Source organism: Salvelinus namaycush, chromosome 21, assembly GCF_016432855.1.
Source record: "Salvelinus namaycush isolate Seneca chromosome 21, SaNama_1.0, whole genome shotgun sequence".
Taxonomy (NCBI): Eukaryota; Metazoa; Chordata; class Actinopteri; order Salmoniformes; family Salmonidae; genus Salvelinus; species Salvelinus namaycush.
The window spans coordinates 10,159,839-10,184,175 of NC_052327.1; the positions used below are offsets into that span (position 1 = coordinate 10,159,839).

A 24,337-nucleotide genomic window follows, 5' to 3' on the forward strand; every position below is an offset into this window, starting at 1 on the left:
ATATAGTGTTTATTAGATTTGTACTGTAATCTCAATATATCTTAAAAGAACAGAAAATCTTCATCACATCAGAACTCTAAAACATGTGAGACAATGATAAGAGGTTAGGGGGAGAGACAGCAGTCAGGACTATATCCCAAGTCAGTAGATACTGCACCTTACCTGGTATCCTTTTCTTCACCATTACTGACCTGAGGACTGTTAGAGAAACAGTATAGAGAAAACCTACAGTCCTTTCACTGGTCAGTGGTCATGAACGAAAGAAGATAAGGAATGTATGTTTATTAAGTATTGTGACAGCAACTGTATGCCATCAACCCTCCACATTAACCTCCTGGACAATTGAATACTGTAGTCAACATAGTGTAGTCATGTGTGATGTTTCGACCAAGGTTAGTTCGTTTCTAGTTTTAATATGCAGCATAGGTCTTCTGTGAAAGAAGTTGAACAAGTAGCTGATTGAAGAAGCACAGGTGGACATTTTTGACATCTATCAGAAATGTACATCAAATCTATATTAAATCAACCATCCAAACATAGGAAGATAAGCGTAAGCAGGGTGTCCAATCAATGTCGCTATCATAATCTGTTCAAAAATTATAGGGTTTTTATCCTTGTAGGATGGCCAAGATTAGGGTGACAAAATCAATGGATGCCAGAGAAAAAAAAGTAGTTAAAAAAATCTGGAGAACAACATTGCGTCAGCTCGGCTGAATGCCGTGCGACAATTACCGCAAACCGACAGGCTCATGGTTGATCTTATCATCTTTCTTCTCGAATCCGGAGGACATAAAACAATATAGAGGTAATATAGAGGTAAGATTAACCGATTTTAAGATATGTAGTATTTTAATATACGCTTTTCATATTAACACGAAATTCAAGTTTTTTTCTCAAAGATTTATCAGAAAAACAACCGTATCTCTGTGAAATGTCAACAAAGCACTGTACCGCAAACTTGATTTTCAATTTGTGTCATGTAAATTTTGCGACCCGCGGAAACAACTGCAGAAGACCACCACAACACTTCAAAAGTCGCTGCCAGAAGCGGCACCGCTGTTAGTGCTTGGTGTTTATTAAAGGATGTATTAATTTACAAAATCTGACTTTTTTGATATAATGTCAATATATTTGAAAAAGACCCTACTGAACGATTCAGAACATGAATAATAGTATTTGTCTTGGCAAAATGTATTTTATAACGTAATTGAAATTTCTTCACCAAAGCGTGTTTTCTCCCACTCTGGGTAAGGAATAAGACTGATAATTCGTCATGGGTAGTATGACAGCAAGTCACAGTTTGACTACATACTAGCAACAACAGTTTTAGTAGATTTAGAATAAGTAGTAGCAGGAACTATTGTAAACTATATCTGCACTGAGCTCTGACTCACATAGTTTAAAAACAATCAAAACGAGGCTCACAAACAGCCTAGAGACTGTGAAATACAGTGGCCCCAAGGTAGTGAAAGATACAAATTGATCGAAAACCAAGGCCAACATGCTTGGGACAATGCTGTTATCACTGTCAAGCAAAATATATTGTATCTGTGGGGAAAAACTGGGTTTGTATATGTATGTTTCACACAAACTGCATATCAGAGACGACTCCACACGTGCCTTAACACAAAGACTATAGAGAGTAAAAAATGATAGTATTCATAATATACACTGAACAAAAATATAAACACAATGTGTAAAGTGTTGGTCCCATGTTTCATGAGCTGAAATAAACGATCCCAGAAATGTTCCATATGCATCAAAGGTTAATTTCTCAAATTTTGTGCACAAATTTGTTAACATCCCTGTTAGTGAGAATTTCTCCTTTGCCAAGATAATCCATCCACCTGACAGGTGTGCCATATCAAGAAGCTGATTAAACAGCATGATCATTACACAGGTGCACCTTGTGCTGGGGACACTAAAATGTGCAGTTTTGTCACACAACGCCACAGATGTCAAGTTTTGAGGGAGTGCAATTGGCATGCTGACTGCAGGAATGGCCACCAGAGCTGTTGCAAGATAATTGAATGTTAATTTCTCTACCATAAGTTGCCTCCAATGTCATTTTAGAGAATTTGTATGGTGTATGGTGGGTGAGCGGTTTGCTGATGTCAATGTTGTGAACAGAGTGCCCCATGGTGGCGGTGGGGTTATGGTAAAGGCAGCCACAAGCTACAGACAACAAACACAGTTGCATTTTATTTATGCCAATTTAAAAGCACAGAGATACCGTTACAAGATCCTGAGGCCCATTGTCGTACCATTCATCCTCCACCATTGCCTCAGGCTTCAGCATGATAATGCACGGTCCCATGTTGCAACGACCTGTACACAATTCCTGGAAGCTGAAAATGTCAGTTTTTCCATGCCCTGCATACTCACCAGACGTCACCCATTGAGCATGTTTTGGATGCTCTGGATCGACATGTACAACAGCGTGTTCCAGTTCCTGCCAATATCCAGCAACTTCACACAGCCATTGAATGGGAGTGGGACAACATTCCACAGGCCACAATCAACAGCCTGATCAACTCTATGCGAAGGAGATGTCGCGCTGCTTGAGGCAAATGGTGGTCACACCAGGTACTGACAGGTTTTTCTGATCCACACCCCTACCTTTAAGATACAGTATCGGTGACCAACAGACTCATATCTGTATTCCCATTCATGTGAAATGGGCCTAATGACTTTTTCTATTGACTCATTTCCTTAAATGAACTAACTCAGTAAAATCTTTGCATGTTGCATTTATATTTTTGTTCAGTATAAACACAAACAAGTAGAGGAACCATTGAAGACTGCATTCCTCCCAACTAAAAGGAAGAATGCAATCTGTCACTTTAAAAAGGCATAAACTCCCTCAAGATCCAATGTGGTGTTCCACAGGGATCGATTCTTTGACCGCCACTTCTAGTTGAAATGAATGCTCTGCCAAACACAAGTGGTACAGAGGGACCATTGCACTTGTTAAGCTTAAGCAGTATTTCCCCACTTCTAAACATGCATCTCTGCAGTCTGGAGTATGAAAACTTGATTTGTTCGAAGAAACAGTCGCAGCTAAATGCATTGCCATGTATCAAACGAGTTTATACTAATGCCATGTTAGATACACTTTAATTCCACATAAATCAAACCTCATTGCCATATAAGAGATGTAGAATTATCGATTCACTTTAAGAATAGGATTTGTTCACTGTGGGTAAAGCGTACAATGATCCTATAGATGACACTGGTTACTTTAGGTATTCAATACCGCAGGTCATAGCTATAGAACTTACCTGTAGTTTTTCCATTCAAGAAATAATACGATTTCCATCTCTTCACAGAACTGTTACATGTTTTGTCAACAAATCTCTTTAATTACATCACAGAAAAGTCAAAGCCAATGAAGTGAACAAACTTGATCGTTTGATATAGTTGTTTTGTAATATTAGAGACAGTTTACCTTTGTATACCATTGATTTGCACTGTTAAATGTGTAGTTGTGGACCTACAGTATGTGTATCATTCAGGGTGAGGGACATATGGGAGAAGTGATGTGGTACGGCGCTCTTTCACACAAAACAGACACATGAACAGCCAGCGTATTTTTTCTTTCTTTTTTAAATCTTCCCTAATCAAGTAAAGCCAGGAGGAGCATTCAGATAGGTCTACAGTTATTTTTCACCTGCCAGGCAATTTGACTTTCTTCTAATCAGTAAGACAGTTTTCATACATGCAACAAACAGCTTGCTTAGAGCCGCACACAGGACTCGCTGCGCAGCAACAAAAAAAAAGCTAAAGAAAAAACAGGGCACTCTCCATTCGCTCCTTTCATTACGTCCTGTACTCTCAATATGGCATTTTCAGCTAATTTTCATTAACCCCCCCCCCCCCCCCCCAAGAAACTCAAATCCCACCAACTTAAACTATCAATATAAGAACCCTCAAAAGCGATACAAAATGTGAATAGCTAAGCATTATGGGTAATTTAAAAAATAAAAGTTAAATGGTGCAAGGGCAATTCTTTCTCTCGCCTTTAAGCACCCAACGTGGTCAAGGGGCTTTAGTGAAATGATATGCTAAGGACACTGCCTGTCACAATAGGCCAGATGTACCTCTGACGACATTACAGTACAAAACCATTAAAAATGAATGGTGATCAAGAATTCAAGTTCAAAATAAAAAATGACTGGTTAAGCAGGGGGACAGGTTGAGATTACAATCGAAAGCTCTCGACCCTGACGTACCAAACCACACCATTAGGGCAGAGTAACTAAGAGAGATTTTACATATACCAGCCTTCTGGCCCACACATACATACATACCAGACACACAGAACAGCTCTTCTTCAATGCTTCTTAAGCGCTGGGTGTGTTGGTGCTGGGGTTTGACTGAGAAGACGCTCAGTGAAGACACTCCTCATTGACAGACAGCTATGGATAAGCCAATCCAGCTAGCCCCCTGCTCTCTCCTCCTCAGAGTCTTTGTGGGAAGGGGAGGGTCACTGTGCGTAATTCAAGTCAACAGTCAGGTTTGTTTTACTGAATCCTAAATGGTAACTACTCGTCTCTCACAGGGTCCCTGGAACAACAGTGGCAAGTGCAGGCGACAGGGGGCTCTAGGTCTGGTCTGGTTTCCCGGGGAAGGTCTCCATCACACTTTTAGGCCGGAGGGGTGGGGGTTTGTGGAGTGTGTGACCAGGGACCAGATAGTAAACAAGTCCTGACCCGAACCTCACCGCTCACCATACACACCTCGACACCAAACACAGTCACTCTAGTGCAACAGGAGAGGAATGACGGTGCTGCCTTTCAGCATGACAAGCCAGGCAAGATGGCTGGCTGATGCTTCCCCAAACAGGTGTGGGAGTTTGTTTGTCCTTCAATGCCGATTTGTCTGTATTTTGCTAGACTTTTGTACTGATGGCGTTCCCTTTTTTTGTCGGAAACAATGCAGCATTATTGAAAACATGCAGTAGAATAGTACAGGATCAATAGTCAGAAATGATCGATTAGACATTAACATTACATCCACCATTTTGTATACGTCCACCATATCCTGCTTGAACTTGAAGCCATAGGGGACTCTTAACTTTGAATCAGATGCTCTATACACTTGGGGCCTGATGGGTAATATGGACAACAATCCTTTTGAGGGGACCTCTCTGACATAGTCAATCTACACTGAACAAAAATATAAACGCAACATGTAAAGTGTTGGTCCCATGTTTCATGAGGTGAACTAAATCCCAGAAATGTTCCATATGCACAAATATCATATTGCTCTCAAATGTTGTACACAAATGTGTTTATATCCCTGTAAGTGACCATTTCTCCTTTGTCAAGATAATCTATCCACCTGACAGATGTGGCATATCAAGAAGCTGATTAAACAGCATGATCATTACACAGGTGCACCTTGAGCTGGGGACAATGAAAGTCCACTAAAATGTGCAGTTGTCACACAACACAATGCCACAGATGTCTCAAGTTGAGGGAGTGTGCAAATTGGCACGCTGACTACAGGAATGTCAACCAAACCTGTTGCCAGAGAATTTAATGTTAATTTCTCTACCATAAGCTGTCGCCAATGTTGTTTTAGAGAATTTCGCAGTACGTCCAACCGGCCTCGCAACCACGCCAGCTCAGGACCTCCACATTCAGCTTTTTCCCCTGTGGGATCGTCTCAGGGGGTGGGGTACTGAGGAGTATCTCTCTCTGTAATAAAGCCTTTTTGTGGGGAAAAACTCATTCTGATTGGCTGGGCCTAGCTGCCAAGTGGGTGGGCCTATGCCCTCCCAGGCTCACCCATGGCTGCACCCCTGCACAGTCATGTGAAATCCATAGATTTGGGCCTAATTTATTTCAATTGACTGATTTCCTTATATGAACTGTAACTCAGTAAAATATTTGCCATTTTTGTATGTTGCGTTTATATTTTTGTTCAGTATATAATAAAAAAAAACAACAGGCAGCTGAAGATTCTCTTGAAAGGCATGGCTTTAGTTATGCCACACGCATCTCATGATTCATACAACAATAGGATTATTTTCCCGCTATGCATTATCATCAAATTACAAATACACGTCCTACAACTTGGCAGCAAAACAAAGGGGGAAAAAAGCTTCCAAATTTAGCAAACGCACGCTATTTCACATCAAATCACATGGCACCAGAACGCTGCACACACTGGAGAAACCGTCTGTTTCTTCTTGTTGTTGTTGTATACAATTACCCTTACATGGCACTTTGAATGGAGTAACCTTGTCTATCGGTCACACCTATGCAAAGAGAAAGGACTGAAAAAAAATCTCAGCATCGGTACCCCGGTGCTGGCACAATTCAAGTAAAAGCCTTTCTGACATGGAATGATCATACAACTAAGGTCCATTTTAAGTGCAGTGTAAGTGCACACCAATGCAGGGGGATCACAATGCCACTGATGGGTGCAGCATGGGGAGGGGGGGAGCTTATGTCCCTTATGTTCAGGGCTGGATACCCTGCAGAGTCTGAGCACCCATTCTTTGTGAGATAAGGCTTTGAGGAGAAGCGCACCAGCAAGACAGGGCCATACTGTTCCTTTATGCCGGGCGTACACTACACGACTTTCAAAATCCAAACATGGCTGAGCCGCTCACATTAAACAACCGTCTTGCCAACGTAGTGGTGCGCACACTAAACGATGTGGTACAAGACAAGATTCTTCACTTAGTCGTGAGGATACTCCATACCACGCTGTCTGGCGAAAACAATGTGATGTGATTAGATTGTTAACGTTGCTAGAACGAGCTGTGGCTCAAAGCATCCTCAAAGTTTATAGTCAGACATTCACGCTTGCCATAGAGTTGAAATATCTAGCCAATACATTTTGCTTGTGAACTTCAGAGCGGTAACCATTTGACACTTAGGCTTTTAAGGCAAGTACAAACGCATACTAGCTAGCTAGTAGTAGTAGTCGCTCCTGTTCGAGAGTCTACACATTATGGTTGATGTGATACATCATCTCACTGGCTTCTACTCTGGCGAGCTCACAATGCCTATCACTGTTCTCAAAACGTGTCATCACATCTCACACTACAAGAGCATTACACATTGTGCCAATAAAATCAAACATGTTTGAAAATATTGGGACGTCTTGGACGGTTCGAGTAGGCAACAACATGGTGATTTTGTCTCCGATCTCAGAAACATGTCTGCGACAGCTAAATCGGGGGCCAAAAATCGTGTAGTGTACACTCGGCTTTAGGGTTCGTGATACACCGTCTGTCGACCCAAAGCACTCACCCACTATCTCCTCTGAGGGATTCTCTCCCTCTCCTGGGCAATAAGGGCCAAGTCACACAGAACTCTACCTGCTGTAAGGGTCACCTGGGTAACTATCTCTGTTGTTACTGCCGTTGTTGTTGTTGTTATTGTTGCCATTTCCGCCGGTGCCGGAGGGGTAAGAGCCGCGAGAGGAAGAAGAGGAGAAGAGCAGGGAGGAAGAGGGGCCTGGCTCAGAATCGTCCATTCGGCCGGCTCCTTCAAACACGTCGTCGATGTCCATGGCCACTGAGAGACTGGCCCCCTCACCCTCTGAGGCTAGGCCAGGGGGTTGTGGTTGAGAGAGGGAGGGCAGACCCCACACCTGGCCTGGGTGAGGCTCTGAGGGAGCAGGGGGGTGCTCCAGGCTGAGACACAGGGAGTTGAGGGGGCAGGTGGAAGGGGAGGCTGTAGAGGGGCCAGGGTCGGCCAGAATAGGGTCACTGCTGCTAGGACGCTTGGCTGCAGCACCCGCCCCAGTCTGGGAGCCGCGGTGGATGCGGTGGCTGACGATAATGTTGTTGCCAAACCCACCCATGGAGGCCATGGTGGTGCTCTGCTCCCGCTGGACCACCGCCGTCATGCCGCCCTCTGCGATGAGCCGGCGGATCCGCGCCAGGGCGTCTTCTCCCGGGGCGTACTCTGGGGCCTCACCTGGGACAGAGGGAGGGAGGGAACGAGAGATGATTGAGCGATGATAATTCATGCTTTCAAGCTGCAGATTGTGTGGCATGTCACCAAAAAAAACGATGTAATGTAATGAAAACTTAATTAGCCCCAGGGAGGAAGTTAATATGTCAGTCTGCTGTTATTCCTTGAAACCTCAGTGTTCAGTTCAGCTGGTTGGTAGAAGAGGGCGGTTATGAGGAGACGATGGAAACCATCGAGGGCCATAGGAAATGACTCCAAGAGGGGAGAAATTCAATTATGCCTGCCGAAATGTAATTTCGTCCAAGTTCCTAAACCCCTTTGACTCACTGTTGGACTGTCTGTCAAAGTGCGTACCTCTCTCACTCAGGGAGAGCGAGCTAGAGCTAGAGCTACGATTGTGAGATATGGCATATACATTTTATGTGATAAATTTGGGTCACCGGTTCACAATTTGACCTTTTCTGAGATCTCTGCCAAGCAAAGAGGAAAAGAGCCAACCAAATCCTGCCTCCCACTTTCAACGCAATTTGACATCATTCTACATGGTGTGATCAGATCATTATGGAAAAATAGATCTACTAAAATGAGGGAAAGAGTGAGTCCACTTCATAGGATGACACATATGGGCTAAAAGGCTAATTTATTTCACAAATGTTTCATTAGAATGTAACTTTCTTACAGTAGCCAGCGAACATATCCTAAATTTCTGTTGCACATATAATAGACACCTGTACCAAGGCTATCGATTTATGTGCACTTTCCAATTTTTTATTGGGGTAGATCAAATATGATATTATTACATTTATTATTTGCAAAATCGGTAGACTAATGACAATTTCACAAAATGATGCAGGGGATTTCGTTTGGAAGCCAGGACCAAATTGCCTTCTCTCGAGTGAGCAAGACAATGTCTAATTTTATGAAATGAAAAATGTATTTTATATGTTTGCATCCAATATTCTTGCATCAAATACCCTACTCTGTGAAAGTTGTGTATTGATCGATCATACACACACACACACTACTGTTCAAAAGTTTGGGGTCACTTAGACATTTCCTTGTTTTTAAAAGAAAAGCACATTTTTTGTCCATTAAAATAACATCAAATTGATCAGAAATACAGTGTAGACATTATTAATGTTGTAAATGACTATTGTAGCTGGAAAGGGCAGATTGTTTATGGAATATCTACATAGGCGTACAGAGGCCCATTATCAGCAACCATCACTCCGGTGTTCCAATGGCACAGTGTTAGATAATCCAAGTTTATAATTTTAAAAGGCTAATTGATCATTAGAAAACCCTTTTGCAATTATGTTAGCATAGCTGAAAACTGTTGTCCTGATTAAAGAAGCAATAAATCTGGCCTTTAGACTAGTTGAGTATTTGGAGCATCAGCATTTGTGGGTTCGATTAAAAGCTCAAAATGGCCAGAAACAAGCACTTTCTTCTGAAACTCGTCAGTCTATTATTGTTCTGAGAAATGAAGGCTATTCCATGCGAGAAATTGCCAAGAACCTGAAGACCTCGTACAACGCTGTGTACTACTCCCTTCACAGAACAGCGCAAACTGGCTCTAACCACACTAGAAAGAGGAGTGGGAGGCCCCGGTGCACAACCTAGCAAGAGGACAAGTACATTAGAGTGTCTAGTTTGAGAAACAGACGGCCTCACAAGTCCTCAACTGGCAGCTTCACTAAATAGTACCCGCAAAACACCAGTCTCAACGTCAACAGTGAAGAGCCGTCTCCGGGATGCTGCCTACTAGGCAGAGTTGCAAAGTAAATGCCATATCTCAGACTAGCCAATAAGAAAAAAAAGATTAAGATGGGCAAAAGAACACAGACGAACTCTGCCTAAAAGGCCAGCATCCCAGAGTCGCCTCTTCACACACACATTTAAAAAAAAAAATACGTTTCCTTTATTACCCTCCAACCCACCACCAATTGGAGAAAACTAGTGAACAACAACACGTTAGGCTTGTAATTCCAGTTTATACATACTATATACATTTTATGGACACAGTCTATTTTAAAATAGTTATATTTTGTTTGTTTTTACTCCTGTCCTTCCCCTACCCTCAACCTCTCCCATCTATTTCTGATGTCCATCTGATTTGATTTCTGTTTGCCATATATTTCAAACTGTGCTCTTTCACAAAAGTTCTTAATCTATATACACTACCGGTCAAAAATGTTAGAACGCCTACTCATTCAAGGGTTTTTCTTTATTTTTACTATTTTATACATTTTAGAATAATATTGAAGACGTTACAACTATGAAACAACACATATGGAATCATGTAGTAACCCCAAAAAAAAGTGTTAAATCAAAATATATTTAATATTTGCGATTCTTCAAAGTAGCCACCCTTTGACTTGATGAAAGTCTTGGCATTCTCTCAACTAGCTTCACATGGAATGCTTTTCCAACAGTATTGAAGGAGTTCCCACATATGCTGAGCACTTGTTGGCTGCTTTTCCTTCACTCTGCGGTCCGACTCATCCCAAACCATCTCAATTTGGTTGAGGGATTGTGGAGGCCAAGCCATCTGATGCAGCACTCCATCATTCTCTTTATTGGTCAAATAGCCCTTATATAGCCTGTAGGTCTTGGGTCATTGGGTCAATTATAGTCCCACTAAGCCCAAACCAGATGGGATGGTGTAACGCTGCAGAATGCTGTGGTAACCATGCTGGTTAAGTGTGCCTTGAATTCTAAATAAATCAGTGTCACCAGCAAAGCACCCCCACAACATAACACCTCCTCCTCCATGCTTTACGGTGAGAAATACACATGCAGAGATCATCCGTTCACCCACTCGCATCTCAGAAAGACAAAAACAATCTCAAATTTGCACTCATAATTTGCAAATAATTTAATAAAAAATCCTACAATGTGATTTTCTGGATTTTTTTCTCATTTTGTCTGTCATAGTTGAAGTGTACCTATGATGAAAATTACAGGCCTCTCTCATCTTTTTAAGTGGGAGAACTTGCACAATTGGTGGCTGACTAAATACTTTTTTGCCCCACTGTATATGCCATATCTCACAATCGATTGGGCTCCCCGATTTAGTCTATTATTTTCAGAGTTGCACTATTCCACAAAGTTCTGACTAGCGCTCAGTGAGTTGGGGGGGGCTGCATAACCTGGTGACGTAGCTCTCGCTGTACCGCACACACCGAGTGAGAGAGGTGCTCACTGACAGACCACCCAACAGTGAGTCGGAGGGGTTTAGGAACTTTGACACACTCAAAATTTGACATTATTCCCCATTTACATCAAATTAACACCCCATCATGCTTAGGGCCATGTATAAAAATCCCAGTTGCACATTATTTTGGCTACCTTGGCTAGAACAGATCTCAGTGAAAGAGGGGTCTTGAAGAAGCATAGGGGGTTTAACTTCTTATGGCTGCAGGGGCCGTATTGAGTAGCTTGGATGAAAGGTGCACCGAGGTGCCCATAGTAAACTGCCTGCTCCTCAGTCCCAGTTGCTAATATATGCATATTATTATTCATATTGGATAGAAAACACTCTGAAGTTTCTAAAACTGTTTGAATGATGTCTGTGAGTATAACAGAACTCATATGGCAGGCAAAAACCTGAGACAAAAGGAATTAGTCAGGTCTACCATTACCTGACCATGCTCTATCCATGCGCGTTCACACGAGAGCTCTGTTCCATCGCACATCTGAAGTCAATGTAATTCTCCGGTTGGAACGTTACTGAAGATTTATGTTAAAAACATTCTAAAGATTGATTCAATACATCGTTTGACATGTTTCTACTGACTGTTATGGAACTGCTTTAGTGAACGCGCTTCCTGACTTTGGATTTGTTTACCAAACACTCTAACAAAAATAGCTATTTGGACATAAATTATGGACATTACCGAACAAAACGGAAATTTCTTGTGGAAGTGGGAGTCCTGGGAGTGCATTCCGATGAAGATCAGCAAAGGTAAGTGAAGATTTATAATGCTTTTTATGAGTTTTGTTGACTGCACAATTTGGCGGGTAACTGTATGGCTTCCTTTTGTGGCTGAATGCTGTTCTCAGATTATTGAATATTGTGCTTTTGCTGTAAAGCTTTTGAAATCTGACACAGCGGTTGCATTAAGAACAAGTGTATCTTTAATTCTATGTAAAACATGTATCTTTCAAAGTTTATGATGAGTATTTATGTTATTTGACGTGGCTCTCTGCAATTTCTTCCTCTCCTATTTTGGAGGCATTTCTGAACATGGCGCCAATGTAAACTGAGGTCTTTGGATATAAATATGAACTTTATCGAACAAAACATATATGTATTGTGTAACATGAAGTCCTATGAGTGTCATCTGATGAAGATCATCAAAGGTTAGTGATTAATTTTATCTCTATTTCTGCTTTTTGTGACTCATGTCTTTGGCTGGAAAAATGACTGTCTGTGATTTTGTGGTGACCTAACAATCGTTTGTGGTGCTTTCGCTGTAAAGCCTATTTGAAATCGGACACTTTGGTGGGATTAACAACAAGATTACCTTTAAAATGATATAAAATACATGTATGTTTGAGGAATTTTTATTATGAGATTTCTGTTTGAATTTGGCACCCTGCACTTTCACTGGCTGTTGTCATATCATCCCGTTAATGGGATTGCAGCAATAAGAAGTTAAAGGGTGTATGTCTCAGTCACCAGATCTCAACCCTATTGAACACTAATGGGAGATTCTGGAGTGGCACCTGAGAGTGTTTTCCACCACCATCAACAAAACACCAAATTATGGAATTTGTGGAATAACAGTGTTGCATCCCTCCAATAGAGTTCCAGACACTGGCAAACTCTATACTAAGGTGCACTGAAGCTGTTCTGGGGGCTCGTGGTGGCCCAACGCCCTATAAAGACACTATATTGGCGTGTCATTTATTTTGGCAGTTACCTGTGATGGATTCTGGGTACTAACTCCTAAACTTGGGATAGGGTTAATTATCAGGTATCCTATTGAAATATTGGGTGCTTAGGTTTAGAGGGTCTACACCAGAAGTTAATGGTTATCTGTAGGAGGAAGGTATATAGTGTGTGCAATTAAGCTTGGAATGTACTGAGTGTAGGGAAAGCGATCACACGTGGAAGGCATTGATACGAGGTCAGGTCAGGTCACGTTAAGGGAGAAATAAAAGTTTACGGCCCGTATCACTTAGTGTCCTGCCTAGCAGTAAAGACACAATGTTTGTTCAGATGTGTAGGAGGAGACTCAGCCTAGGAGGAAGGGTTAAATATCAGTGCTTGTGTGAAAAGGTTGTATTGATCCTCTGGGAAGAATAAACTTGGTTGAGCTTTCAAAGTGTCCGTTGAGTTTTTACTCTGGAAATTAGAACCTAACACCTCCATCTTTCACGGATTCTCTCCTCTGCAAAACAGACAGTTGAAACAGCCCTTCCTGACCATGTGCCGTCATTAAAGCCATATAAAAAACTGTTTCCCCTACCCCTATGCTTCTATTGGTTTGAATTGAATGAGACTAGAGGGCCTGGATGTCGCTTTGGGGGCCTTTGCACCCCGCCTGGAGATCATAGTAGGGGAAAACATGCTGTAAAACCATATAGAAGGTACAATAAGAGGCACTGTGACAGGGTTGGAGTCAATTCCATTTCAATTCAGGAAGTACACTGGAATTCCAATTCTCTATGCTTTTCAATGAGTAACATTTCAAATTGGGTTAACTTTCGGAATTGACTGGAATTGACCCCAACCCTGCTTAATGGCATTATAAAACGGGAGGGTAGTAGGTGGGACTGAGAGGATTACCGGTGTTAGCGGTAGAGGTGCCGGCTTCTGTCGAGGCGTCCCCCAGGGCACTGTCCTCGATCTGGCTGGTTTGTGGCTGCTCTAGGCTCCCTTTGGCCTCGCGGCTCGTGGACGGGAGCTCTTGACGGACTTCTGAGATAGTGAGAGAGAAAACATTGATACATTTACATTTCCTCAAAGAAACTGCAACACTAAACTGCACAATAAGATGAGACATTAGGTTAATATCTGTGTTAAATACAAAATAATACTTTTACTGCTGACTCTTAATTGAATGTCAATGTGTCTTTGAGAACGTTCTGATTGGATCTCAGTGTTTCTTTTTCACACAGGGAGCCAATGAGAAGTCGGTGGCAGGTAGCCTAGCAGTTAGAGCATTGGGCCAGTAACCGAAAGGTTACTAGTTCGAATCCGTAAGCCGACAAGGTGAAAAAAATCTGCCGATGTGCCCTGGAGCAAGGCACTTTACCCTTATTGCTCCAGGGTTGCCGTTGGGTGTATCCGAGGGAGATGGGATATGCAAAACAAACATTCCATACATGAGTATAATACACACTTGAAACAGAACAAATATAGGCACCCACCAAATTATTATTATTAGAGCCTGACCGATATGATATTTTTGGGTCCGATACAGACTAGGGAGAAAGTCAGATTATCGATATAACTGCCGATATGTTTAGAGGGGGGAATGAGTTGAGATGTGTCTGTTACTTGAACTCTGTGAAGCATTTGTTTGGGTTGCAATTTCTGAGGCTGGTAACTCTAATGAACTTATCCGCTGCAGCAAAGGTAACTCTGGGTCTTCCATTCCTGTGGCGGTCCTCATGAGAGACAGTTTCATTATAGCATTCAATGGTTTTTGTGACTGCGCTTTCAAAGTTCTTGAAATTTTCCGGATTGACAGACCTTCATGTCTTAAAGTAATGATGGATTGTAATTTCCCTTTGCTTATTTGAGCTGTTCTTGCCATAATATGGACTTGGTCTTTTATCAAATAGGGCCATCTTCTGTATACCACCCCTGCCTTGTCACAACGGATTGGTTCAAATGCATTGAGGAAAGAAATTCCAGAAATTAACAAGGCATACCTGTTAATTGAAATGCATTCCAGGTGACTACCTCGTGAAGCTGGTTGAGAGAATGCCAACAGTATGCAAAGCTGTCATCAAAGCAAAGTGTGGCTATTTGAAGAATCTCAAATATAAAATGCATTTTGATTTGTTTAACACTTCTTTGGTTACTACAGGATTCCACGTGGGTTATTTCATATTATTGAGGTCTTCACTATTATTCTACAATGTAGAAAATAGTAAAAATAAAGAAAAACCCTTGAATTAGTAGGTGTGTCCAAACTTTTGACTGCTACTGTAAGTATTCAGACCCTTTACTCAGTACTTTGTTGAAGCACCTTTGACAGCAATTACAGTCTCGAGTCTTCATGGGTATGACGCGACAAGCTTGGCACACCTGTATTTGGGGATTTTCTCCCATTCGTCTCTGCAGATCCTCAAGTTCTGTCAGGTTGGATGGGGCGTGTTGCGGAACAGCTATTTTCAGCTCTCTCCAGCGACAGAGATTTGCTCTGAAGCCACTCCTGCGTTGTCTTGGCTGTGTGCTTAAGGTCGCTGTCCTGTTGGAAGGTGAACCTTCGCCGCAGTCTGAGCTCCTGAGTGCTCTGGAGCAGGTTTTCATCAAGGATCTCTCTGTACTTTGCTCCATTCATCTTTCCCTCGATCCTGACTGGTCTCCCAGTCCCTGCCGCTGAAAAACATCCTCACAGGATGATGCTGCCACTACCATGCTTCACTGTAGGGAAGATGGCAGGTTTCCTCCAGACATGACGCTTGGCATTCAGGCCAAAGGGTTCAATCATGGTTTTATCAGACCAGAGACTCATGTCTCATGTTCTGATAATCTTTAGGTGCCTTTTGGCAAACTAAGCGGGCTGTCATGTGCCTTCTACTGAGGAGTTGCTTCCATCTGGCCACTCTACCATAAAGGCCTGATTGGTGGAGTGCTGCAGAGATGGTTGTCCTTCTGGAAGGTTCTACCATCTCCACAACTCTGGAGCTCTGTCAGAGTGACCATCTGTTTTTGTCACCACCCTGACCAAGGCCCTTCTCCCCCGATTGCTCAGTTTGGCTGGGCAGCCAGCTCTAGGAAGAGTCTCGGTGGTTCCAAACTTCTTCCATTTAAGAATGATGGAGGCCACTGTGTTCTTGGGGACCTTCAATGCTGCAGACACATTTTGGTACCCTTTCCCCAGATCTGTGCCTTGACACAATCCTGCCTTGGAGCTCTACAGACAATTCCTTTGATCTCATGGCTTGGTTTTTTGTCTGACATGCACTGTCAACTGTGGGACCTTATATAGACAGGTGTGTGTACCTTTCCAAATAATGTCAAAACAATTGAATTTACCACAGGTGGACTCCAATCAAGTTGTAGAAACATCAAGGATGTGCCTGAGCTCAATTTCAAGTCTCATAGCAAAAGGGGCTGAATACTTATGTAAACAAGGCATTTGTATTTTATTTTTAATACATTTGCAAAGATTTCTAAAAACCTGTTTTCAATGTCATTATGTAGTATTGTGTGTAGATTGATGAGGAATGAAATTTTGGATTAAGGCTGTAACGTAACAAAATTAGGAAAAATTTGGTCTGAATACTTTCCGAATGCACTGTATTTGTTCATTCTAGGTATATAATATTGACGCTTTATCTGTGGAATGAAGACATACATATACACTGCCGTTCAAAAGTTTGGGGTCACTTAGAAAAGCAAATTTGTTGTCCATTAAAATAACATCAAATTGATCGGGAGTACAGTGTAGAAATTGTTAATGTTGTAAATGACTATTGTAGCTGGAAACAGCTACACTTTCCAGTCTACGCTGTATTTCAGATTAATTTGTTATTTTAATGGATAAAAGAATTAGCTTTTCTTTCACAAACAAGAACATTTCTAAGTGACCCCAAACTTTTGAGCGGTAGTGTATTTCTGGGAAAGGCTAATATCGGCCTATAATATCGGTCAACAGATTTATCGGTCGGGCTCTAATTATTATTATTATGTTTCCTACCATAAGCAGCAGCGTGGGAGGTGCTGGGCCTGGTGAGGTCCCTCTCTGTCTGCGTCTCGGCGTTCTGCAGCTGAACGATGGGCGTCTGAGTGCCCTGTGAGGTCACAGAGGGGGCGGGGTGTCGGGGCTGGAGGCCAATGGCGTTCATGAGACCCATGTCTCTGTCAAGTCTCCAGCTGGAACGACTGGGGGCCCTTGGAGAAGACATACACCACAGAGAAGATTGGTAAGACATGATTGGATGGACACTCATAACAGTTTTGGGTTGTAAATTCTGGAACCTTCTCCCAAATTCCCCGGTTTTAAAGTTTGTGGATTTCTGGAAAACCTGGGGATTTGGGATAAGTTTCCGAATTTTGCCACAGTTCAGTGCACACGGCGAGCAGGCCAGGGAGAGGGGTAAGAGAAAGAGGTGTCAACAACGCCTTCTGGGTCCTAGATTCCTCACCCTGGTCGATCTGTACTGCGGGTCCTGCTGGTTCCACCACCGCTGTTGACTGTGAATATGGGCTCTGCGCTTGCTTCGGCCGGGCTCTCTCCATCACTACGGTAGAACCTAGAGAACAGACAACATTGATCATCGGCGACGATGTCGTCATAATTGGATCTCTCCATAATGCTTCCGCCATCGTTTCCTATGACCTAAAAGAGCTTATGGACATGAATAATGAATCGCCTCTACCATCTGTTATATTGGTGAATGCACAATTGCTGGAAAATAAACTGGACGAGCTCCGTTCGAGACTATCCTATCAATGGGACATTAAGAACTGTAATATACTCTGCTTCTCCGAGTCATGACTGAACAAGGACATGGATAACACAAATCTAGCTGTTTTTTTCAATGCATCGCCAAGACAGAATGTCAGAGTCCGCTAAGATCAGGGGTGGTGGGGTGTCTCTAACAGCTGGTGCGCAATCTCTAATATTAGGTTAAAGTTTAAGGAAGTCTCGAAGTTCTGCTCGCCCAAGTTAGAATCCCTAATGATAAGCTGTAGACCATACTATTTACTAGGGCTGTCCCTGACCCCCCCAAAAAAATCTTAGTCAACCGAAAGTCAACCTATTTCCACAAAGTTGGAGGCACAGAATCATCTAGAATGCCACCGTATGCTGTAGCGTTAAGATTTATCTTTATTTTATTTATTTCACCTTTATTTAACCAGGTAGGCTAGTTGAGAACAAGGTCTCATTTGCAACTGCGACCTGGCCAAGATAAAGCATAGCAATTCGACACATACAACAACACAGAGTTACACATGGAATAAACAAAACATAGTCCATAATACAGTAGAAAAATAAGTCTATATACAATGTGAGTAAATGAGGTGAAATAAGGGAGGTAAAGGCAAAAAAAGGCCATGGTGGCGAGGTAAATACAATATAGCAAGTAAAACACTGGAATGGTAGATTTGCAGTGGAAGAATGTGCAAAGTAGAAATAGAAATAATGGGGTGCAAAGGAGCAAAATAAATACAGTAGGGGAAGAGGTTGTTGTTTGGGCTAAATTATAGAGATGGGCTATGTACAGGTGCAGTAATCTGTGAGCTGCTCTGACAGCTGGTGCTTAAAGCTAGTGAGGGAGATAAGTGTTTCCAGCTTCAGAGATTTTTGCAGTTCGTTCCAGTCATTGGCAGCAGAGAACTGGAAGGAAAAACGACCAAAGGAGGAATTGGCTTTGGGGTGACCAGTGAGATATACCTGCTGGAGCGTGTGCTACGAGTGGGTGCTGCTATGGTGACCAGTGAGCTGAGATAAGGCGGGGTTTTACCTAGCAGAGACTTGTAGATAACCTGTAGCCAGTGGGTTTGGCGACGAGTATGAAGCGAGGGCCAACCAACGAGAGCGTACAGGTCGCAATGGTGGGTAGTGTATGGGGCTTTGGTGACAAAACAGATGGCACTGTGATAGACTGCATCCAGTTTGTTGAGTAGAGTGTTGGAGGCTATTTTATAGATGACATCACCGAAGTCGAGGATCGGTAGGATGGTCAGTTTTACGAGGGTATGTTTGGCAGCATGAGTGAAGGATGCTTTGTTGCGATATAGGAAGCCGATTATAGATTTAATTTTGGATTGTAGATGCTTAATGTGAGTCTGGAAGGATTGTTTACAGTCTAACCAGACACCTAGGTATTTGTAGTTGTCCACGTATTCTAAGTCAGAGCCGTCCAACTGCTGGACGGGCGAGCAGGTGCGGGCAGCAATTGGTTGAAGAGCCTGCATTTAGAGGCCACGGAAGGAGAGTTGTATGGCATTGAAGCTCGTCTGGAGGTTAGTTAACACAGTGTCCAAAGAGTGGCCAGAAGTATACAGAATGGTGTCATCTGCATAGAGGTGTATCAGAGAATCACCAGCAGCAAGAGCAACATCATTGATGTATACAGAGAAGAGTCGGCCCGAGGATTGAACCCTGTGCAATAGTAGTAGACTGCCAGAGGTCCGGACAACAGGCCCTCCGATTTGACACACTGACGTCTATCAGAGAAGTAGTTGGTAAACCAGGCGAGGCAATAATTTGAGAAACGAAGGCTGTCGAGTCTACCAATAAGAATGTGGTGATTGACAGAGTCGAAAGCCTTGGCCAGGTCGATGAATACGGCTGCGCAGTAATGTCTCTTATCGATGGCGGTTATGATGTCGTTTAGGACCTTGAGCGTGGCTGAGGTGCACCCATGACCAGATCTGAAACCAGATTGCATAGCGGAGAAGGTACGGTGGGATTCGAAATGGTCGGTAATCGGTTTGTTAACTTGGCTTTTGAAGACCTTAGAAAGACAGGGTAGGATAGATATAGGTCTGTAGCAGTTTGGGTCTAGAGTGTCACCCCCTTTGAAGAGTGGGATGACCGCGACAGCTTTCCAATCTCTTCACCCTAACTAGCCCGAACCACTGCTCCTGAGTCCAATGAATGGAGGCGAGCTTTACACCACTCCTGCCGACGCTTGGCATGGCGATTGTAGGCTTGTGTGGCTGCTCGTCCATGGAAACCCATTTCAGGAAGCTCCCGACGAACAGTTCTTGTGCTTACGTTGCTTCCAGAGAAAGTTTGGAACTTGGTTTGAGTGTTGCAACCAAGGACAGATGATTTTTACGTGCTACGCGCTTCAGCACTCGGCAGTCTCTTTCTGTGAGCTTGTGTGGCCCACCACTTCACAGCTGAGCCGTTGTTGCTCCTTGACGTTTCAACTTCACAATAACAGCACTTACGGTTGACCGGGGAAGTTCTAGCAGGACGAACTGACTTGTTGGAAAAGGTGGCATCCTATGACGATGCCATGTTAAAAAGTCACTGAGCTCTTCAGTTATAGCCATTCTACTGCCAATGTTTGTCTATGGAGATTGCATGGCTGTGTGCTCAATTTTAAACACCTGTCTACCAGCATGTCACCTGTGCAACTACAGCAGGGATGGGCAACACCAGTCCTCCGGGGCCTGATTGGTATCACTCTTTTGCCTCAGCACCTGCTAACACACCTGACTCCAATAATCAATTAACCATGATCTTCAGTTTACAATACAATTAGTTTAAAAATCAGCTGTGTTTGCTAGGGATGGGGAAAAGTATGACATCACTCTGGCTCCCGAGGACTGGAGTTGACCCTAGAGGGACAAAAACTATAGATCACCTTTACTTCACACACAAACAAAGCTCTCCCCCGCCCTCCATTTGGCAAATCAAACCATAACTTGATCCTCCCGGTTCCTGCTTACAAGCAAAAACTCAAAATATGAAGTACCAGTGACGCAATCAACACAGAATTGGTCCAATGAAGCGGATGCTAAGCTATAGAACTGTTGCACTAGCACAGACTGGAATATGTTCCCGGGATTCATCCAATGGCATTGAAGTTTACCACATCAGTCACCGGCTTCATTAATAAGTGCATAGACGACGTTGTCCCAACAGTGACCATACGTACATATCCCAACCAGAAGCCATGGATTACAGGAAACATCTGCATTGAGCTAAAGGCTGGAGCTGCCGCTTTCAAGGAGCAGGGCGCTTATACAAAATCCCGCTACGCCCTCCAATTAACCATCAAACAGGCAAAGCGTCAATACAGTACTAAGATGAATCCTACAGTACCTGCTCTGACGCTCGTCGGATGTGGCAGGGCTCGCAAACTATCACGGATCGCGAAAGGAAAGCCCAGCCGAAAGCTGCCCAGTGACGCGAGCCTACCAGACGAGCTAAATGCCTTCTATGTTCACTTTGAGGCAAGCAATACTGAACCATACGTGAGAGCACAAGCTGTTCTGGATGACTATGACCACGCTCACCGTAACCGATGTGAGTAAGACCTTTAAAACATTCACAAGGCCGCAGGGCCAGACTGATTACCAAGACGTGTACTCAGAGAATGCGCTGACCAGCAGGCAAGTCTCTTCACTGGAATGTTCAACCTCTCTCTGACCCAGTCTGTAATACCTACATGTTTAAAGCAAACTACCATAGTTCTTGTGCCTAAACCACCAAGGTATCCCATCTAAATGACTACTGCCCCATAGCACTCACATTTGTAGCCATGAAATGTTTTGAAAGGCTGGTCATGGCTCACAACACCATCCCAGAAATCCTGGACCCACTCCAATTCGCATACCGCCCCAACAGATCCGAACACAACCCCATTCACATAGACGGGTCTATAGTAGAGCGGGTCGAGAGCTTGAAGTTCCTCAGCGTCCACATCACTAAGGATCTATCATGGTCCAAACACACCAACACAGTCATGAAGAGGGCACAAAAACACCTCTTCCTTCTCGGTAAGCTGAAAAGATTTGGCAAGGGCCCTTAGATCCTCAAAAGATTGACTAGATGCATTACCACTTGGTATGGCAACTGCTCGGCATGCAACAGCAAGGCACTAGAGGGCAGTGCGTACGGCCCAGTAGATAACTGGGGCAGAACTCCCTGCCATCCAGGACCTCTATACCAGGCAGTGTCAGAGGAAGGCACAAAAAATTGTCAAAGACATAGTGGCATAGTGTGTTCTCTCTTGTACCGCATGGCAAGCAGCACCGGAGCGCCAAGTCTGTGACCAAAAAACACCTGAACAGCTTCTACTCTGAAGCTATAAGACTGCTGAACAGTTAAATGGCTGCCAGGACAATTTACATTGACACACTTTATTATTTGTTTATCCATCCATCCTAATGGTTTTGCACTGATTGCCTTGCACTGGCTCTATGCCAGCGTTTCCCAAACCCGGTCCTTGGGACCCCAAGGGGTGCACGTTTTGTTTTTTGCCCTAGCACGACACAGCTGATTCAAATAATCATCAGGCTTTGATTATTTTTAAATCAGCTGTGTAGTACTACAGCAAAAACCAAAATGTGCACCCCTTGGGGTCCAAATGACAGAGCTTGGGAAACGCTGCTCTACGCACACTCACTAGACTCTAGCCACACACACACTTTACATAGTGCCTTCTGAAAGTATTCAGACCCCTCGCTATGAGAACGAAGGAATTGTCCACAGAGCTCCGAGACAGGATTGTGTCGAGGCACAGATCTGGGGAAGGGTACCAAAAAAGATGTCTGCAGCATTGAAGGTCCCAAAGAACACAGTGGCCTCCATCATTCTTCAATAGAAGAAGTTTGGAACCACCAAGACTATTCCTAGAACTGGCTGCCCGGCCAAACAGCGCAATTGGGGGAGAAGGGCCTTGGTCAGGGAGGTGACCAAGAACCCGATGGTCACTGACAGAGCTCTACATTACGTCTGTGGAGATGGGAGAACCTTCCAGAAGGACAACCATCTCTACAGCACTCCACCAATCAGGCCTATATGGTAGAGTGGCAAGACGGAAGCCACTCCTCAGTAAAAGGCACATGACAGCCCACTTTGAGTTTGCCAAAAGGCACCTGAAGACTCTCAGACCATGAGAAACAAGATTCTCTGGTCTGATGAAACCACTCTGTCCTGAATGCCAAGCGTCATGTCTGGAGAGAGCGTGGCATCATCCCTACGGTGAAGCATGGTGGTGGCAGCATCATGCTGTGGGGATGTTTATCAGCGGCAGGGACTGGGAGACTAGTCAGGATCGAGGGAAAGATGAACGGAGCAAAGTTCAGAGCGATCCTTGATGAAAACCTGCTCCAGAGCGCTCAGGACCTTAGACTGGGGTGACGGTTCACCTTCCAACAGGACAACGACCCAAAGCACACAGTCAAGACAACACAGGAGTGGCTTCAGGACAAGTCTCTGAATGTCCTTGAGTGCCCAGCCAGAGCCCGGACTTGAACCCGATTGAGCATCTCTGGAGAGACCTGAAACTAGCTGTGCAGCAACGCTCCGCATCCAACCTGACAGAGGTTGAGAGGATCTGCAGAGAAGAATCTCCCCAAATACATGTGTGCCAAGCTTGTAGCGTCAGACCCAAAAAGACATGAGGCTGTAAACGCTGCCAAAGGTGCTTCAACAGAGTACTAAGGGTCTGAAAACCTGTAAATGTGATTTATTAAATGTTCATAAAAAAAATAAAAAAATAAATAGCAATAATGTCTAAAAAAAACTGTTTTTGCTTTGTCATTATGGGGTATAGTGTGTAGACTGATGAGGAATAAAAGCAATTTAAATCAACTTTAGAATAAGACTATCGTAACAGTGGAAAAAGTCAAGGGGTATGAATACTTTCCAAAGGCACTGTACACTGCTGCTACTGTGTTAATTATAAATCCTGATTGCCTAGTCACTGTGTTAATTATAAATCCTGATTGCCTAGTCACATGTACGGTACCAGTTAAAAAAGTTGACACCTACTCATTCATGGGTTTTTCCAAATATTTACTATATTGTAGAATAATAGTGAAGACATCACAACTATGAAATAACACATATGGAATCATGTAGTAACCAAAAAAGTGTTAAATCAAAATATATTTTATATTTGACATTCTTCAAAGTAGCAACCCTTTGCCTTGATGACAGCTTTGCGCACTCTTGGCATTCGCTCATCCAGCTTCACCTCGAATGCTTTTCCAGCAGTCTTGAAGGAGTTCCCACATATGCTGAGCACTTGTTGGCTGCTAAGCCCTTCACTCTGCGGTCCAACTCATCCAAAATCCATCTCAATTGGGTTAAGGTTGGGGGATTGTGAAGGCCAGGTCATCTGATGCAGCACTCCATCACTATCCTTCTTGGTCAAATAGCTCTTACACAGCCTGAAGGGTGGGATTGGTCATTGTCCTGTTGAAAAACAAATGATAGGTGGGGCTAAGCGCAAACCAGATGGGATGGCATATCGCTGCAGAATGTTGAGGTAGCCATGCTGGTTAAGTGTGGCTTGAATTAAAAAATAAATCAATAAAATCACGGACAGTGTCACCAGCAAAGCACCCCCACACCACACCTCCATTCTTCACGGTGGGAACCACACATGCGAAGATCATCCGCTCACCTACTCTGCGTCTCACGAAGACACGGCGGTTGGAACCAAAAATCTCCAATTTGGACTCAGACCAAAGGACAGATTTCCACCGGTCTAATGTTCATTGCTCGTTTTTCAACCAT

General features: G+C 43.4%; 1 protein-coding gene across 1 annotated transcript in view; it reads right to left on the reverse strand.

Annotated features, from left to right (window-relative positions):
- Nucleotides 1–5,966: 5,966 nt before the first annotated feature.
- Nucleotides 5,967–24,337, reverse strand: part of ambra1b (autophagy/beclin-1 regulator 1b) — a 45,658-nt gene continuing 27,287 nt past the window's right edge. Inside the window, exons 15-18 of the mRNA XM_039017177.1 lie at nucleotides 17,271–17,378; nucleotides 16,823–17,016; nucleotides 13,735–13,866; nucleotides 5,967–7,940 (exon numbers count right to left, since the gene is read on the reverse strand). Coding sequence (XP_038873105.1) covers nucleotides 7,333–7,940; nucleotides 13,735–13,866; nucleotides 16,823–17,016; nucleotides 17,271–17,378 — 1,042 coding nt within the window. The 3' untranslated portion in view covers nucleotides 5,967–7,332. The remainder of the gene's footprint in view (nucleotides 7,941–13,734; nucleotides 13,867–16,822; nucleotides 17,017–17,270; nucleotides 17,379–24,337) is intronic.